The sequence below is a fragment of the Macaca fascicularis genome, chromosome 2 (assembly GCF_037993035.2).
Source record: "Macaca fascicularis isolate 582-1 chromosome 2, T2T-MFA8v1.1".
In the NCBI taxonomy this organism is placed as follows: Eukaryota; Metazoa; Chordata; class Mammalia; order Primates; family Cercopithecidae; genus Macaca; species Macaca fascicularis.
Genome location: NC_088376.1, coordinates 112,993,090 through 113,013,134, shown reverse-complemented (window position 1 = coordinate 113,013,134; position 20,045 = coordinate 112,993,090). Strand labels below are relative to the sequence as shown.

General features: G+C 43.7%; 1 protein-coding gene across 44 annotated transcripts in view; it reads right to left on the bottom strand.

Moving 5' to 3' along the window:
* The window catches only part of RBM6 (RNA binding motif protein 6), a 124,928-nt gene that overhangs the window by 86,494 nt on the left and 18,389 nt on the right, over positions 1 to 20,045 (bottom strand). For 26 of the 44 annotated variants that reach the window (XR_012431183.1, XR_012431181.1, XR_012431179.1 and 23 more), the window contains 4 exons: positions 16,670 to 16,779; positions 10,342 to 11,620; positions 6,584 to 6,673; positions 2,160 to 2,229 (listed from right to left, as the gene is read on the bottom strand). Coding sequence is in view for 20 of the 44 variants with exons in the window: in XM_065540596.1 (XP_065396668.1) it covers positions 2,160 to 2,229; positions 6,584 to 6,673; positions 10,342 to 11,620; positions 16,670 to 16,713 (1,483 nt within the window). In the remaining 24 variants the exon portion in view is untranslated. Of the gene's footprint in view, positions 1 to 2,159; positions 2,230 to 6,583; positions 6,674 to 10,341; positions 11,901 to 16,669; positions 16,780 to 20,045 lie in introns of all 44 variants that reach the window. The other 18 variants (XM_065540609.1, XM_074032254.1, XM_065540611.1 and 15 more) reach the window with 3 other exon arrangements.

Genomic DNA, 20,045 nt, shown 5'->3' with positions numbered 1-20,045 from the left:
ACAGATTCAATCCAATCAGTGACCAGTGATAGATCAGTGATAGACCCAACTGAAAAATACCAGTGATAGAAATATCCAATCAGTGATAAATCCACTGAGAAAAATATCAATGATAGATCCAAACAAGGATATGATGGAAAACAACTACCAGATGATTTCAGATTTGAGGGTGACACAAGGCCTCAGAGAGGTGAAACTGAAGCCAAGAACTAGACCCCAGAAGACAAGTAAAGATCAGAGGGAAGAGCAGTACAAAGACCCTGACACAGAAAGAAGTTTATATGGGTCAAAGACAAGAGAAAAGCTCAGTGTGGCTACAGTAAAATAGAGTAGGTGGAGAGTAGTACTGAATGAGATCAGACTGCCAAGGGTCAGCTTATGCATGGGTTTGTAAGACAAAACAAGAAGTTGGGAATTTCTTCCAAGTGAAGATGAATGCCCTAAGAGGGTTTTAGACATGGGAGCAACATGATCTGGCTGATATTGTCAAAAGTTCATCCTGTTTGTCACATAGAGATGTAATACAGATAATATGAAACTGGTAATCCAATCATTTCACTAAAAAATGAAAACAAACAAAAAACACAACTTAATAGAATGCCAAGAAAAGACTGCATTTGCTGAAAGGTGTTTCTCGTTTTATTTTCAAGCACTGTCTTGAATGATTTCCCATGTGTACCAATGTCTTCAGTCTGCCAATTCTAATAGCTACCACAATCAGCAAATTTAAGAACTTCCTCTCTAGACCCTATATGTTAATACAATTTTTACTGTGCTGACAAATTTGACAATTAGACAGTCAACGAATACTAAAGAAACTGGAGTTTGAACGGCTATTTAAATATTAAGACATCTTCTTTCCAAACATATCAATACTTAATGAAAGCACAGTTCATGAAACCAGACTGAGGTTATCATCCTGAGAGTTAAAAAGCATCTCCAGCCTGTAAATTCTACTTTGAGTTCCCAAAGAAAGCATGTATGAGGCATATGCAAAAAATAAATATAACCAACAAAAGTGAGATACCAAGAAGAACAATATATCTACTCTTAGTCATGTTTCCACAAATTCAGGGTTCATGTTTTTAAAACAAAAAAATAATTGGCTCTCTGAGAAATAACACTTCCTGAGCTTGTTCTCAAATTACAGAACAAATTATTTCTGGACTTAATACCGTATTCTTTCAAACACCAAAATTTATTTTGTGGACAATTTTCCTCTGCAGAAGCATTCTGAAGAAGTTATCTAGTTAATGCAAAATTTTTATCCCATGATAAACTGCTAATAGTAAATTATATCCTCAAAATATGACATGTTCTTACTTGAAGATGTCTTTAACTAAATTACTGAAATTCTAAGTTCTGTGAAGACTCATGCTCTATTCTCTTCCATTTAAAATTCTGCAAAATAGGTCACCTAAAGATTACCTTTATTTTTAAACCACTTATTATTATACATAGTTCTAAAAATATTGGTCAAAAACCTTGAGTTCTTGACATTTCACCTTTGCCTACTTTCACTGTAGTAAGATGTAAAGGAAATGACTGAAATTGGTGCTGTGAAATACGACTAGGAGGATATTCTGAAAAGTTTAATCCACCATTCAGACCACAGAACAGATGTCAAAGGGAAAGCTCTTCTGGATCTATTCATGGATTTCAACAAAATAACTGTAACAGGACTCCATTCTCAAAGAAAAACTGAAAATTAAAGAAACCACTAATTTGTACAATTTCTCTAGGAAGTTATAAATTTTACTCTGAAGCAATGAATGTAAAGTTTTACATACAGCAAGCTTATTAAATCCTACTAGGCTCAAACATAAACATTCCACCACCATGAAGAACATCCATAGCAAGTTAAATAATTATATAAAATATATTCAGGGCAATTGCTGCGACACTCTATATATCACAGGCATTCAGAAGAACTGGAACATGCATCCTCATCACCCATGCGTGGACAAACATCCACAAAGAACCACAGCTAAGATTAAAGCTGGTTGTTATTTGGAGGCACCAATGGGAGGCTTCTGGAAATTTTAATTGTTTTAAGAAATTTGTTTCTTAAAACAAATTTTAAGTAGCACATGATGCAGAGATCTGACAGAGACTTGACTCCTCCTAACCCAAGGCCACATGCAAGTTAAGAAACTCACCTGTGTTATACTCCTTCAACTGCAAGTTCTTTACAGGCATGCCATCAGGAGTCCGAAAAGCATTAAGAATCTGCAAAAATATGGCATTTACACTAATGACACAAATCATAATCAAACACTGAATATTAGATTTTCCCTAACGATTTTTATCATACATAATTTAAAGCCATGATACTTTGTAAAAGCAAAGTTAAATTATGAACACTCAAGACATTCACATATTGAATGAGTAGAAGATAATTATTCAAAAATCAGTGGGATACAGTGGCTCAAGCCTATAATCTCAGCACTTTGAGAGGCCAAGGTGGGAGGATCGCTTAAAGCCACGTGTTTGAGACAAGCCTGGGCAACATAGTGATACCCTATCTCTACAAAAAAAAAATTTCTTAATTAGCCAGGAGACTACATGGTGGCTCACATGGTAGCCACATGGTGGCTCACACATGTAATCCCAGCACTTTGGGAATCCAAGGCGGGTGGATAACCTAAGGTCAGGCGTTCGAGACCAGCCTGGCTAACATGGTGAAACCCCATTTCTACTAAAAATACAAAAATTAGCCGGGTGTGGTGGCACACGCCTGTAATCCCAGCTACTCGGAAGGCTGAGGCAGGAGAATCACTTGAACATGGAAGGCTGAGGCTGCAGTGAGCGGAGATCATGACACTGCATTCCAGCCTGGGCAACAGAGCAAGACTCTATCTTAGGCCGGGCGCGGTGGCTCAAGCCTGTAATCCCAGCACTTTGGGAGGCCGAGACAGGCGGATCACGAGGTCAGGAGATCGAGACCATCCTGGCTAACACGGTGAAACCCTATCTCTACTAAAAAATATAAAAAACTAGCCGGGCGAGGTGGCGGGCGCCTGTAGTCCCAGCTACTCCAGAGGCTGAGGCAGGAGAATGGCGTAAACCCGGAAGGTGGAGCTTGCAGTGAGCTGAGATCTGGCCACTGCACTTCAGCCTGGGCAACAGAGCGAGACTCCGCCTCAAAAAAAAAAAAAAAAAAAAAAGACTCTATCTTAAAAAAAAAAAAGGCCGGGCATGGTGGCTCAAGCCTGTGATCCCAGCACTTTGGGAGGCCAAGAAGGGCGGATCACGAGGTAAGGGGATCCATACCATCCTGGCTAACACGGTGAAACCCCATCTCTGCTGAAAAATACAAAAAACAAGCCGGGCGAGGTGGCGGCGCCTGTAGTCCCAGCTACTCGGGAGGCTGAGGCAGGAGAATGGCGTGAACGGGAGGCGGAGCTTGCAGTGAGCTGAGATCCGGCCACTGCACTCCAGCTTGGGCGACAGAGCGAGACTCCGTCTCAAAAAAAAAAAAAAGGGGGCCAGGCGCAGTGGTTCACGCCTGTAATCCTAAACTTTGGGAGGCTGAGGCAGGCAGATCACGAGGTCAGGAGATCAAGACCATCCTGGCTAACATGGTGAAACCCCGTCTCTACTAAAAAATACAAAAAATTGGCCGGGCGCGGTGGCTCACGCCTGTAATCCCAGCACTTTGGGAGGCCGAGACAGGTGGATCACGAGGTCAGGAGATCGAGACCATCCTGGCTAACACGGTGAAACCCCGTCTCTACTAAAAATATAGAAAACTAGCCGGGCGTGGTGGCGGCGCCTGTAGTCCCTGCTACTTGGGAGGCTAAGGCAGGAGAACGGGGTGAACCCAGGAGGCGGGGCTTGCAGTGAGCCGAGATCGGCAAGCCGAGATCGCGCCATTGCACTCCAGCCTGGGTGACAGCGAGACTCCGTCTCTAAATAAATAAATAAATAAATAAATAAATAAATAAAATATAAAAGTAAAAATTAAAAAAAAAAAATTAGCCAGGAGTAGTGGCTCACACCTATAATCCCAGCTACTCGGGAGGATAGTTTGAGCCCAGGAGTTTGAGGCTGTAGTGAGCCTTGATTGGGTCAAGTTTGAGGCTGTAGTGAGTTTGAGGCTGTAGTGAGCCTTGATTGGGTCAAGTTTGAGGCCGTAGTGAGCCTTGATTGATCCAGTCTGGAGTACCCTGTCTCAATAAATAAATAAATAAATAAATATTTTAAAATACTCAGGTACATAAGAAAAGCAGGGCCAGAAGCGGTGGCTCACATCTGTAATCCCAGCACTTTGGGAGGCTGAGGCAGGCGGATCATAAGGTCAGGGGATCGAGATCATCCTGGCTAAAACAGTGAAACCCCATTTCTACTAAAAATACAAAAAATTAGCCGGGCGTGGTGGCACTTGCCTGTAGTCCCAGCTACTCAGGAGACTGAGGCAGGAGAATTGCTTGAACCCAGGAGGCAGAGGTTTCAGTGACCCAAGATTGTGCCACTGCACTCCAGCCTGGGCAAAAGAACAAGACTCTGTCTCAAAAAAAAAAAAAAAATGCCAGGTGCAGTGGCTCATGCCTGTAATCTCAGCACTTTGGGAGGCTGAGGCGGGTGGATCACTTGAGGTCAGGAGTTCAAGATCAGCCTGACCAAGATGGTGAAACCCCATCTCTACTAAAAATATAAAAATTAGCCGGGTGTGGTGGCAGGCGCTTGTAATCCCAGCTACTTGGGAGGCTGAGGCAGGAGAATCGCTTGAACCCTGGCAGCAGAAGTTGCGGTGAGCCGAGATCGCGCCCACTCCAGCCTGGGCGACAGAGTGAAACTGTCTCAAAAGAAAAAAAAAGAAAAGCAGAAGAGCATAACCTTCAAAGGCTCAAGCTCTGAAATCATACTGTGTGCCTTCCAAGCTCTCCACTCACTTGCTGTGTAACCTTTTAGTGTCCAGTTTCTCATGTGTTAAACATAAAATGATATACTGGGTTCATTACAGTCCAGGGCCACAGCACTTCCTCAGCATGAACTGCCTGGGCAGTTCATTTCCCCATATTCAAATGAACTGTTCTCTCACTGCATTCAGGCCTGGGCTCAAAGGCCTCTTCCTCAGTGATGCCTCCCTAACTACACAATACAGAAAACAGCCCCATTAGCATGCACACTTGTGGTCCCAGCTACTCAGGAGGCTGAGGTGGTAGGATCAATTGAACCCAAGGGGTAGAAGCTACAGTGAGCCGTGATTGTGCTAATGCACTACAGCATGGGCAACAAAGTGAGACGCTGCCTCAAAAAAATTAAAAATGGGCTGGGCGCGGTGGCTTACACCTGTAATCCCAGCACTTTGGGAGGCAGAGGCAGGGAGATAACCTGAGGTCAGGAGTTCGAGAACAGCCTGACCAATATGGTGAAACTCCCGTCTCTACTAAAAGTACAAAAATTAGCTGGGCGTGGTGGTGTGTGCCTGTAGTCCCATCTACTCGGGAGGCTGTGGCAGGAGAATGGCTTGAACTGGGGAGGCGGAGGTTGCAGTGCACCAAGGTCGCATCACGCACTCCAGCCTGGGCGACAGAGCAAGACTCTGTCTCTGAGCTACAGGCCGAGCTACCATGCCTGGCCTGCACTTTAGTTTTCTTCAGAGTATTTATTCTCTGACTAAAATTGTGTAATCCTTTTGCTTGCTTTTTCATTATCCATGGAGGCAGTGACTTTATAATATAAACTGCTGTGTCACTCAGTATCTAGAACAATGTCTGGTATACAATAATGCTTACTATTTAGAGTGAATATATTAAATATGTGGTAATTAAATGAACTAATGCTTGTAAGTATCACACAATGTCTGGCACAGAGTGAGCCCTGCCATAGTTCAGACTTAATTTAGTCAGCCAATCCTTTGATTATCGGGCAGTTAGGCAGTTTCTAGTTTTTACTATTGTAAATAAACTGCATCCTTATGTACATACTCCAGAAATAATATGCTCTAAAGGATGTGATCAGGTCTAAAGAGAACAATCATTTGTCATAATTTTTTTTAACCTCACCTCAGTGACTGCATGTATAAATGGTGAAATCTGAATAAACTAATCTGAATAAACTTCATGAATTATACCAGGGTCAGTTTCTTGGTTTAGATACTACACCACAGTTGTGCAAAATATTAACACTTAGGGAGGATGGGAGAAAAATACACAAGACTTCTCTGTGCATTTCTTTGCACCTTCTTGTGAATCTATTTCTCAAATTAAAAGGTTTTTTAATTTTTTTTTTTTTTTTTGAGACGGAGTCTCGCTCTGTCGCCCAGGCTGGAGTGCAGTGGCCGGATCTCAGCTCACTGCAAGCTCCGCCTCCCGGGTTTACGCCATTCTCCTGCCTCAGCCTCCCGAGTAGCTGGGACTACAGGTGCCCGCCACCTCGCCCGGCTAGTTTTTTGTATTTTTTAGTAGAGACGGGGTTTCACCGTGTTAGCCAGGATGGTCTCGATCTCCTGACCTCGTGATCCGCCCGTCTCGGCCTCCCAAAGTGCTGGGATTACAGGCTTGAGCCACCGCGCCCGGCCAAAAGGTTTTTTAATTTTTAATTGACACAGAGAAACAGGAGAGAAGACATGCCTTACCTCTTCTTTTGTGGCATTTTCGGGCACCCCACTTAATCGAATAAGCCTGCTGGGTTTCTCCTCACTTGGGCCAGTCCTATAATCTTGATCCTTAAATTGAAAATGAAAAATTATTTCACAAATAAATATACTTTACTGTACAAAATACAAATCAACATGAAATTTTCTCTATTGTTCTGAGTGCCAGAATGTGACTTCAAATCACAAGAATGTAAATGTGCTAAGACCAAGGCTCACTGAAAGAGTCTTGAAAGTAAAGCGGCCGGGCGCCGTGGCTCAAGCCTGTAATCCCAGCACTTTGGGAGGCCGAGACGGGCGGATCATGAGGTCAGGAGATCGAGACCATCCTGGCTAACACGGTGAAACCCCATCTCTACTAAAAAAAATACAAAAAAACTAGCCGGGCAAAGTGGCGGATGCCTGTAGTCCCAGCTACTCGGGAGGCTGAGGCAGGAGAATGGCGTGAACCCGAGAGGAGGAGCTTGCAGTGAGCTGAGATCCGGCCACTGCACTCCAGCCTGGGCGACAGCGGGAGACTCCGTCTCAAAAAAAAAAAAAAAAAAAAAAAGAAAGAAAGAAAGTAAACCAAAAAATTACGAGACACAAGACTGAATAAGACTTTAATAACCAGAAAGACAAACTAACATATTCTCACAACTGTAATTTTCTCAGCCTGGGCAACATGGTGAAACCGTCTCTACTAAAAATACAAAAATTAGCCAACTGTGCTGTGCGCGCCTGTGGTCCCAGCTACTCAGGAGGCTGAGGCAGAAGAATCGCTTGAACCTGGGAGGCAGGGGTTTCAGTGACCCAAGATTGTGCCACTGCACTCCAGCCTGGGTGACAGAGCAAGACCCCCATCTCAAAAAAAAAAACAAGAAAAATTTCCCTGGTCTGAGAGCTGGAAAATGGGGTGTAAACTAGCAGTACTTCATACCTCTGGTGAGAGAAGATGACTAGATAATTTTTTTTTTTTCTTTTGAAACAAAGTCTCGCTCTGTCACCCAGGCTGGAGTGTAGTGGCACAATCTCAGCTCACTGCAGCCTCCGCCCCCAAGTTCAAGCAATTCTCCTGCCTCGGCCTCCCAAGTAGTTGGGATTACAGATGTCTGCCTCCACACCTGGCTAATTTTGGTTTCTGGTTTTTTTTCAGATGGAGTTTCGCTCTTGCTGCTCAGGCTGGAGTGTAATAGTGCCACCTCCGCCTCCCCACCAACTCTGCCTCCCGGGTTCAAGGGATTCTCCTGCCTCAGCCTCAAGAGTAGCTGGGATTACAGGCATGCACCACCACGCCCAGTTAATTTTATATTTTTAGTAAAGACAGGGTTTCTCCACGTTGGTCAGGCTGGTCTCAAACTCACAATCTCAAATGATCTGCCTGCCTTGGCTTCCCAAAGTGTTGGGATTACAGGCATGAGCCACTAGGCCCGGCCTAATTTTGTTATTTTTAGTAGAGATGGGGTTTCACCATGTTGACCAGGCTATTCTTGAAATCCTGATCTCAAATGATCTGCCCACCTTTGCCTCCCAAAGTGCTGGGATTACAGGCTGAATAAGACTTTAATAACCAGGCGTGAGCCACTCTGTGCCTGGCCTTATTTTTCTTTTCCCCGGTCACATTCTCTCCTGAGGTTGCACCACACTGGTCTCAAGCTCCTGGCCTCAAGTGATCCTCCCACTTAAGCCTCCTAAAGTGCTGAAATTACAAGCATAGGCCACTGTACCGGGCCAAATCTACTTTAAAAGAGAATACCTTCATTGTAAAATTATAAATATAACCCTCCTTGCTTAGATCATATATAAAGAAGTTTTAACATTTAAGTTAATTACGTTAGCTGCAAGAGGATAGTTGCAACATTAATATCAGCTCCTCACATTAATATTAGCTCCTCAGGACTAGGGAGACTCCTAAGTATTATCTCAACAAATTTAAATAAGAAAATGATCCCTAAACGATCACAGGTCTAACTAAGCAAGAGTTGCAAGAGTCAACTCCCAAAGACATATACTTTCAAACTAAATTATCCCAAGGCATATAAATCAGCACCATAAAACAAAATAATGAATAAACACACATCAAAAGGGTAGGGGCAGTGGCTTACTGCTGTAATCCCAGCACTTTGGGAAGCTAAGGAGGGGGCACTGCTTGAACCCAGGAATTTGAAACCAGCCTGGATAATACGTTGCAATCTTGTGTCTACAAAAAAATACAAAATTGCTGGTCAGGCATGGTGGTGCATGCCTATATCCCAGCTCTTTGGGAGGCTGAGAAGGGTGGATCATTTGAGATCAGGTGTTCCAGCCCAGTCTAGGTAACATACCTAAACCTCATCTCTACAAAAAAATACAAAAATTAGTCAGATGTGGTGGTGCACGACTACAGTCCCAGCTATTCAGGAGGCTGAGGCAGGAAGACTGCTTGAACTCGGGAGGCGGAGGTAGCTGTGAGCCAAGATCGCGCCACTGTACTCCAGCCTAGGCAACAGGGCGAGACTCCATCTCAAAAAAGAAAAAAAAAAAATTAACTAGGCATGGTGACATATACCTGTAGTCCCAGCTTCCTGGAAGGCTGGGGCGGGGGAACCCCTTGAACCTGGGAGGTAGAGATTGCAGTGAGCCGAGATCACAACATTGCACTCCAGACTGAACGAGAGTGAGACTCATTCTCCAAGGGAAAAAAAAAAAACTAGCCAGGCATGGAGGCTGGCACACACCTGTAGTTCCAGCTACTCAGGAGGCTGAGGTGGGAGGATTGCTTGAGCCTGAGAGGTCAAGGCTGCAAGGAGCCATGATTACACCACCGCACTTCAGCCTGAGTGACAAAGTGAGACCCTGTCTCAAATATATATATATATAGTTCCTTCATATATACACACACATATATATAAATGGAAAGTGAAGCAGAAAGAAAAGAATAAAAGAAAATAATATATATGATCTGAGCTAAAGGCCTTTTCTCTAGAGATTTACATTCCTACATTCCACTCCTGAATACAAATTTTGCTTTCTAATGGTTGTGCAAGGATAAAAATAAAATGAAAAAAATTTTTAAATAAATAAATTGGTCAGGCACGGTGGCTCATGCCTGTAATTCCAGCACTTTGGGAGGTCGAGGTGGGCAGATCACGAGGTCAGGGGTTCGAGACCAGCCTGGCCAACATGGTGAAATCCCATCTGCACCAAAAATACAAAAATAAACCAGGCATGGTGGCACGTGCCCGTAGTCCCAGCTACTCAGGAGGTTGCGGCAGGAAAACTGCTTGAACCTGGGAGGTGGAGGTTGCAGTGAGCTGAGATTATGTCACTGCACTCCAGCCTGGGTGACAGAGCAAGACTCCGTCTCAAAAATAAATAAATAAATACATACATAAATAAATTTCACCCTTCACAAAAGTCTTATTTAAAAAAAAAAAAAAAAAAAAAAAAGGCCAGGCGCAGTGGTTCACGCCTGTAATCCCAGCACTTTGGGAGGCCAAGGCAGGCGGATCACAAGGTCAGGAGATCGAGACCATCCTGGCTAACACAGTGAAACCCTGTCTCTACTAAAAATACAAAAAAAAAAATTAGCTGGGCCTGGTGGCGGTCACCTGTAGTCCCAGCTACTCGGGAGGCTGAGGCAGGAGAATGGTGTGAGCCTGGGAGGTGGAGCTTGCAGTGAGCCGAGATCGCGCCACCGCACTCCAGCCTGGGCGAAAGAGTGAGACTCCACATTTATTTAAAAAAAAAAAAAAAAAAAGCAGTCCACTCAATCAACATACCTGAAGGTCCCGTTGGGCATCTCGGGCAGTTTTGCCCTCTGGAAAAGACTTGCTCTGGCCATAGCCAAACATCTGGCTTCCTGGCAGCCTATGATCCACATCACGGTACTCCATGCTTCTGTAATCAGTGTCTTGCCGCCCAAGAAAGTCCAGACCGCCTTCTTCTTTAAACAGACCAGCATCTGAACTCTGCTGTTCACCTCCAGAAAGCTGTGACTTATCTTGGTCTTGAACTGGACTCTGGCTGTTCCGAAAGTCTGCTGAAGACTCATGTTCAAAGGCTACACCTTGTGTTTCTCCTTCTCTTGTTTCTGAATGCTCAAATTCTCCCTTCTGAATGCCGAAAGCAGGCCTTTCTATCGTATGGTCATGTGTGGATTCTTCTCTCCTGTTCACATTCATACCAGAATGTTCTCTATCTTGTGTAGAGGGCTGAATGTAATCCAAAATATTTGGATCCACAGGAGGCATCTCCCTATCTTTAAATTCCATACAAGTTCCCATCTCTCTGCCCCTAAAATCCTGATCAGTCCTAGACCGGTGTCTACCTCTGAAATCTGAATGTGGCGTATCCCTGTCCCTAAAGTCTAGATCAGTAGTACCTGAACCTCGGCCTCTAAAGTCTACTTGTGTTCCGTCTTTGTCTCTGAAGTCCAAATCAGATACATCTCTATTCCTAAAATCAGAACGGGACTGTTCTCTGGCCCTAAAATCCAAATCTGATAAATCCCTTCCCCTAAAATCTGCATGGGATCCATCTCGGCCTCTAAAATCTAAATCATAAGTGCCCCGGCCCCTGAAGTCAGATGGAGGAGCATCCCTACCTCTGAAGTCAACAGCGTGAGCATCCCTGTCTCTGTAGTTCATATGAGGTGCCTCCCTACCTCTATAATCCATAGAAGTACCATCTCCACCCCTATAGTCCATAGGTGGTCCTTCTCTATCCCGAAAATCCCCAGAATGTATGTCCCTACCCCTGAAGTCCAACTGTGATGAATCTCTGCTCTGGAAATCAGAAGACGAAAAATCTCCCCCCCTGAAATCATGTCCAGGTCCCTCCCCTCCTCGATAGTCACCATGCGGTCCGTCTCTAGCTCCATAGCTGAAAGAATGCTCCTCTACATTTGCAAAAGGAGGCCCCGAATGCCCCTGGAAATCAAAGGGAAGTGAATCTCTGCCAGGAAAGTTGCCAGAGTGTCTCTCTTGAGCATGACTCTTAAGGGGAGGAGGAGGATAATCCCTGTTCCACCCGGGAGCAAACCTTTCTTCTTGGCTCCCACTGTAGAAACAAAGACAGTGTTATTCATATTGTCCAGAGAGTTTGAAATCTACACACCAGCATATTCTTCTCTAATCACAGCACATTCTTCTGTAAACATTTTTTTTTTTTTTTTTTGGCAGAGTTCTGTAACAAGGTCCTAGATCTGCAGAAAACAGCAAAGTTTTGCTATTTTAAGACGAAGTGGCGGAGTAAACTTTTATGCTCCCATTTCAGAACACGAGGAAAGTCAACACAAGGTTTTCAACATGACTGCTGCAGAAAAAGCTTTCACCCAGTCCTGCAACAGGGAAAATCCGCAATACCAAATAAGCTAACAATGGTGACATGCTACAAAAATTTCCATTTCCTACAGCCAGGGAACTTAAGAATTCCAAGGTCAACATGACGATTCCTATATATCAGAAAAATCAATGCACTGTAAATTTCTTACAGTAAGTTTCAGGAGGTATCTTTTCACTGCTGCATCCAGTGGTAACTAACATTCCAAAATATTTTATTACAGATACAGCATGGACACCACCCAATCAAAATGGATGCAGGCCCAAAGGGAACACTGGTTGTAAATCACCAGTAGGAACAAGCATACCAGTGTTCACCAGCTGAGCATCAGCCCTGGCTGCATCTAAATCCCAGTTCTGCAGTGGCTCCACCAAGAAACACTCTAACCTGGGTCCTATTTAACTACCCAAGGGTATCATAGAAGGTAGTATGAATCATGCCACAAAGTATATGCAAGTCATTTAAGCCACGCAACAGCATCCAGGGGCTTAATGCTGAGAGGGACCTAGAGAGAGCATTAAGCCTTAAAGCATGATCCCCATGACCCAAATGAAGAAGCTGATATTCTGTATTTCAATGTCTCATGCTACTTTTTCATGGCAATAAAATGCATTTTAAAAATAGGCATAAGTATTAAATTTACATTCTCAATTTACAGAACTCAAGAGATAAACAAGATGTGACCTAATCTTTCATCCTACCCAATTTCTTTCCTTTGCCTAAATTTCAGGACATTTTACATGTTTTGGCTTCAGTCCAAGATTCCCTCAACTAGTTTAAGTAGGCAATTAGGCACCTGGGATCCTAGGTAGGGAGACATGAAAAAGGAAAACATGAAAAGACCTGAAGGGTCATCTGTTATTTAGCATTAAAACAAAAGCATTAAGATATTAATACCAGCTCAATTCTTGCCTCCCAGAACATACAGCGTCTATCATAAGGCCCTTCTGAGCTCAGACTGCACTACCATAGTAAAATTCAAAGGACAACTGAGTCTGGGTCACTCAGCTCAAGAGAAATAATTGCAATGCCAAATCCTTTCTTTTTCTTTTTCTTTTCTTTTCTTCTTTTTGATATGGAGTCTCGCTCTGTTGCCCAGGCTGGAATGCAATGGCGCGATCTCGGTTCACTGCAACTTCCGCCTCCTGGGCTCAAGCAATTCTCGTGCCTCAGCCTCCCGAGCAGCTGGGATTACAGGCACATGCCACCATGTCCAGCTAATTTTTATATTTTTAGTAGAGATGGGGTTTTACCATGTTGCCCATGCCGGTCTTGAACTCCTGACCTCAGGTGAGCTACCCATCTCAGTCTTCCCAAGGGTTAGGGTTACAGGCGTGAGCCACCATGCCCAGCCAACCCTTTCTTAAAGTAATAGGAATTTAATAACATTAACCTAAATGCTAGAATGATGTACATTTAATGGATTTTCAGAACATGACGACTTCCACTGACTCCCATTAACACTAGTTATGTCTATGTTGTTCATGATAAGAGGAGCAAGTTGGCCGGGCGCAGTGGCTCACGCCTATAATCCCAGCACTTTGGGAGGCCGAGGCGGGCGGATCACAAGGTCAGGAGATCGAGACCACCCTGGCTAACACAGTGAAATCCCATCTCTACTAAAAATATTAAAAAATTGGCCAGGCATGGTGGCGGGTGCCTGTAGTCCCAGCTACTCGGGAGGTTGAGGCAGGAGAATGGCGTGAACCCGGGAGGCAGAGCTTGCAGCAAGCCAAGATCGCGTCACTATACTCCAGCCTGGGTGACGAGCGAGATTCCATCTCAAAAAAAAAAAAAAAAGAGGAGCAAGTTTAGATGTTCTTCTTAAGCAATACAATTTAACACTAAAATTAAGATGTTACCACTAAATACAATGTCTCCCATGTTTAAAATCAATTCAACTCTCTTGCAGGAAGATTTAAGCTTCATCAGACACTCATGAGATGAGGACTGAGGTATGAAATCCACATGTTTTCTGACAAGAACACATCCAACACAGCCTAAGGATTATCTCTCACCCTTCTAAATTAAGACCAAATAGATTTAGAGTAACTTACTGTAGCAGGGTTCTTAGATCTGTATTTTATACAGACTAATCAAGAAACCGTTCTACTAATATAAAATATCAGTAGTTATGAAAACTATTTTTAACCAAATAAAAACAAATTTTAAAAGAAAAGTTCAAAGGAAATGTAACAAAATCATTTTCCTGTATCTTTTTTGGTTCAAATTAGTTCCCAAAAACTGTGTCTCCCTCCTGGTCAAAGATCTTAAAAAACAGCATATAATGACTTACATTTAAACTAAAATTAAGGTGGGAAGATATAATTTTAAATAAGTTTAAACAAGTCAAAGACAAACGTTCTAAATTTGAAAAAAGTTAGACAACAGAGCTAAATTTACCTAACATTTCTGAATGCTTACCTAAATCACGTTAATTCTATAAGAAATATCCTTACTTACAAAATAGTTACCCATAAATATAAGTAATAAGAGGATAGATTACAACCTAAATATTTTTAAATGTTAACATACAACCTCATTGATCTAGACGAGAGGTCAGGAAACTTTTTCCACGAAGAGCCAGTTCGTAAATATATTGGATTTTGTGGGTTATACAATCTCTGTTACAACTATTCAATTCTGCCATTATAGCTTGAAAGCAGCCATACACAATCTGCTAACAAGAAGAGCTGCTGTTTTCCAATAAAACTTTATTTACAAAAACAGGTTATCAGCTGTAGTTTGCTGACAACTGATCTAATCTTTTGTATTTTTAAAAGAAAAAAAAATACCCAACATCACACAGCTGTTTTAATTTAAAGACCACTGAAGAGAAAATAAGGATCTCTGTCATTCAGCATTTATGAAATACTAGTTTTACTAAACATTATATGGATTTTCTTTCTTTTTTTTTTTTTTGAGACGGAGTCTCGCTCTGTCGCCCAGGCTGGAGTACAGTGGCCGGATCTCAGCTCACTGCAAGCTCCGCCTCCCAGGTTCACGCCATTCTCCTGCCTCAGCCTCCCAAGTAGCTGGGACTACAGGTGCCCGCCACCTCGCCCAGCTAAGTTTTTGTATTTTTTAGTAGAGACGGGGTTTCACTGTGCTAGCCAGGATGGTCTTGATCTCCTGACCTCGTGATCCGCCCGTCTCGGCCTCCCAAAGTGCTGGGATTACAGGCGTGAGCCACCGCGCCCAGCCGGATTTTCTAAACTCAGTTCTCTACCTAAATTTTTCATTGGAACTCCAAGCTTCAAAATAATGAATGAGAACATCTGTTGAATGTAAGTAATAAAATCTTGCAGACTGCCAATCCAAATGAAAATTTACTAGTGGCAGGTGCAGTGGCTCACACTTATAATCCCAGCACTTTGGGAGGTTGAGGTAGGTGGATCACTTGGGGTCAGGAGTTTGAGATCAGCCTGGCCAACATGGTGAAATGCCATCTCTACTAAAAAAACACACAAAAATTAGCCAGGCGTAGTGGCATACATCTGTAGTCCCAGCTACTTGGGAGACTAAGGCAGGAGAATCACTTGAACATGGGAGTCAGAGGCTGCAGTGAGCTGAGATCGTACCCCTGCACCCCAGCATGGGTGACAGAGTGAGACTCCATTTCGAAAAAAGGAAAAAAAAGAAAATGTACTAGTAACAGAATTTTCAACTGGAGCATCAATACTTATGAACGCACACATTTAAAGGTCAGATTTCTTTGCTATGTACCAAGCAAAATCAAAAAGTCACATTCGTGTAGCATTTCATTAACTGTAAACACAATACAAAAGATGTTTAAATACTAGTTAAAATACAGTGTGTATTACACTAGCTATAAAAAAATTAACTCCCTATAAATTTAAAATGCAATCCATTTACAACTAAATGGTACCACCTTCTCCACTCTTCTTGGTACCCAGTAACCCCTAAAATTGAGAGGTGGCTTAGCAAACTGCATCAACATGCCACAGACAAGGCACAGCTCTGAATTCTAGACATAAATTAGTGAACTCAATGCAACTTTTATAAACATTTATGTACATTTCACTAGCTTTCCTTACAAGCCAAATACGTATTCCTTTGCTAAGAGACAAAAAGAAACAAAATATTTGGATATTTTTTAATATTAAAATAATGAAATTAGCCGGGCATAGTGGCACGCGCCTGTAATCCCAGCTACTGAGGAGGCTGAGGCAGGAGAATCACTTGAACACGGGAGGCAGAGGTTGCAGTAAGTCAAGATCGCACCACTGCACTCCAGCCTGGGAGAGAGAGTGAGACTCTGTCTCAAAAACTAAATAAATAAATAAAAATTTAAAATGTTATATGACAAAACATTTGGCATGCTGGGTATTCAGTCTCACAATCATTTTCGAAATTATTTTCCAAATCGATTTTCTATTTTTTTTTGAGACGGCGTCTTGCTCTGTTACCCAGGCTGGAGTGCAGTGGCATGATCTCGGCTCACTGCAAGCTCCACCTCCCGGGTTCAGGCCATTCTCCTGCTTCAGCCTCCCGAGTAGCCGGGACTACAGGCGCCGGCAACCAGCCAGGATGGTCTCGATCTCCTGACCTCGTGATCTGCCCGCCTCAGCCTCCCAAAGTGCTGGGATTACAGGCGTGAGCCACCGCGCCCGGTCAAGTTTCTGTTTTTAAAAAACCAAAAACTATTTCTCCACAGAGAAATCATCTGCATTTATAGTAGCCCAAAATGTTACATATTTATAATTAAAACACTGGCAATTTCAATATTAAAATTTCAGAACTTACCGAAAAGGTCCAGTTCTGTTTGCAGGTCGAGAATCCCCCCACATCTCTTTTTATCAAGAGGGCCCCAATGAGTAGATCCTTTTTCTACCAAATTCTGGTTATAGCAGTACCTGTACAAAATAAACCACAAAAATTAGTATTTTAGAATGTGAACTAAAAGCTAAACTAGTTTCCCACTGCTTGGTTTATCAGGGACCACATCAACAGCAATAACTCTGAAGGTCTTTTGTTTCTTTTTTTTCGAGACGGAGTCTCCCTCTGTCGCCCCGGCTGGAGTGCAGTGGCCGGATCTAGGCTCACTGCAAGTTCCGCCTCCCAGGTTTACGCCATTCTCCTGCCTCAGCCTCCCGAGTAGCTGGGACTACAGGCGCCCGCCACCTCGCCCGGCTAGTTTTTTGTATTTTTTTTAGTAGAGACGGGGTTTCACCGTGTTAGCCGGGATGGTCTCGATCTCCTGACCTCGTGATCCGCCCGTCTCGGCCTCCCAAAGTGCTGGGATTACAGGCTTGAGCCACCGCGCCCGGCCTCTTTTTTTTTTAAGAGATGGAGTCTCGCTCTGTTGCCCAGGCTAGAGTGCAACAGTGCGATCTCAGCCCACTGCAACCTCCAGGTTCAGGCAATTCTCCTGCCTCAGCCTCCCGAGTAGCTGCAGGCACACGCCGGCCCGCCCAGCTAATTTTTTTGTATTTTAATAGAGATGGGTTTTCACCGTGTTACCGAGGCTGGTCTCAAACTCCTGAGCTCAAGTAATCCGCCCACCTCGGCCTCCCAAAGTGCTAGGATTACAGGCATGAGCCACCGCACCCAGCTGGAAGTCACTTTTAAACATTTATATAATAAATTTATAATAATAAAAATACTTTTTTTTTTTTTTTTTTTTTTGAGACAGTGTCTCTCTCTGTTGCCCAGGCTGGGTCCAGTGGCATGATCTCGGCCTACCGCAACCACTGCCTCCCAGGTTCAAGTGATTCTTCTGCCTCAGCCTCCTGAGTAGCTGGGACTACAGGCATGTGCCACCATGCCCGGCTAATTTTTATATTTTTAGTAGAGACGGGGTTTCACCATATTGGCCAGGCTGATCTCGAACTCCTGACCTCGTGATCCACCCACCTCAGCCTCCCAAAGTGCTGGAATTACAGGCGTGAGCCACTGTGCCCAGCCAGAAAAATACATTTTTAATTAAAATGTGTACTCTGGGGTCGGGCACGGTGGCTCATTCCTGTACCTCAACACTGTGGGAGGCCAAGGCAGGCAGACCACTTGAGCCAAGGAGTTTGAGACCAGCCTGGGCAACATGGCAAAACCCCATCTCTACAAAAAATACAGAAATTACCAGAACTTTGGGAGGCTGAGGCAAGTGGCTCACTTGAGGTCAGGAGTTTGAGACTAGCCTAAGCAACATGATGAACTCTCATCTCTACTAAAAATACAAAAATTGGCCGGGCGTGGTGGCTCATGCCTGTAATCCCAGCACTTTGGGAGGTGGAGGTGGGTGGATCACGAGGTCAGGAGATCGAGATCATCCTGGCTAACACGGTGAAACCCTGTCTCTACAAAAATACAAAAAATTAGCCGGGCACGGTGGCAGGCACCTATAGTCCCAGCAACTCAGGAGGCTGAGGCAGGAGAATGGCATGAACCCGGGAGGAGGAGCTTGCAGTGAGCCAAGATCGTGCCACTGCACTCCAGCCTGGGGGACAGAGCGAGACTCCGTTTCAATTAAAAAATAATAATAATACAAAAATTAGCCAGGTGTGGTAGCAGGCACCTATAATCTCAGCTACACAGGAGGCCGAGGCAGGAGAAATGCTTGAACCCCGGAGGCGGAGGCTACAGTCAGCCAAGATCATGTCACTGCACTCCAGCCTGGGCGACAGAGCGAGACTTCATCTTTAAAAAAAAAAAAAACAGGCCGGGCGCGGTGGCTCAAGCCTGTAATCCCAGCACTTTGGGAGGCCGAGACGGGCGGATCATGAGGTCAGGAGATCGAGATCATCCTGGCTAATACGGTGAAACCCCGTCTCTACTAAAAAATACAAAAAACTAGCCGGGCGAAGTGGCGGGTGCCTGTAGTCCCAGCTACTCGGGAGGCTGAGGCAGGAGAATGGCGTGAACCCGAGAGGAGGAGCTTGCAGTGAGCTGAGATCCGGCCACTGCACTCCAGCCTGGGTGACAGAGCGAGACTCCGTCTCAAAAAAACAAAAAAAAAAAACAAAAAAAAAAAAAAAAAAAAACACCACAAACATTAGCCAGGCATGGTGACTATGTGTAGTCCCCGCTTCCTGGAAGGCTGAAGTGGGAGGATCGCTTGAACCCGGGAGGTTGAGGCTGCAGTGAGCCAAGATCACACCACTGCATTCCAGCTCAGGAAACAGAGTGAGACTGTCTCAAAAAAAAAAAAAAAAAAAAAAGTATTCTGGGCACCACAAACTTTTCAATGAACTATGAATGCTTCACATTTACTAAATGAAGTAAGTATTTACTGATTTTTCTAGCGCTCATTAGCCCTTCCTTTTTGGAAACGGCATTGTAGTATCAACCCCACTGTCTCAGACCTGATCGGACACCATCCAGCATGACCAATCAGAATAATCTATCACCCTCACCACAGTCATTGCTTTGAAGACAGACATATACCTCAAGTCAAGATGAGAAGTTATTTCCAGGACCTTTGTTATAGCTACTGAAAAAGAGGCAAATCTTTATGACCTTGGATTTGGCAATGATTTCTTAAATATGACCCCTAAAGCACAAGGAACTTTAAAAGAAAAAGTAGATAAACGGACTTCATCAAAATTAAAGACTTCTGTGTATCAAAGGACACTATCAAGAGAGTAAAAAGACAGCCCATAGGTCATCAAAATGGCAGACTAGGAAGTTTCAAGGTCTCATTCCTCCATAGAAACATCAGAAAAACAAGCAGTAACTGTCTGAACCAACTGTGACTGAGTTTTAGAAAAGAGTCCAAGGTTTACAAGCAAATATCCAATCAAGAAAAAGCCATCTTCAAAACAGAAGGAAAGTTTTGTAGTGTTTTTATTCACCCTTGCCCTACCCCCTTTCCAGCATGGCAGTGGTTTTTGTCTTAAAGCAGAAGAAGCCCAATTCCCAGCTCCTCCCTCAAAGAGCAAAGCAGACCTTATTTGCAAATTATCGTACATATCTGTTCTACCCTGTCTCGGGGGGTATTTGAAGGACACACATAAGGTGCATGCTTCTATTTCAACCTAACACAAAATTCAGGCAGAGAAAGCAGCAGGTATTGCTAATGAAAGCTGCAAAGCAGACTACAGACTAACAGGCACTTGGGGCAAGAGATTACAGATAGATGCCCACAGAAGTTGAGGTGAAATTCTTCGGCAAATTAGGACATTCC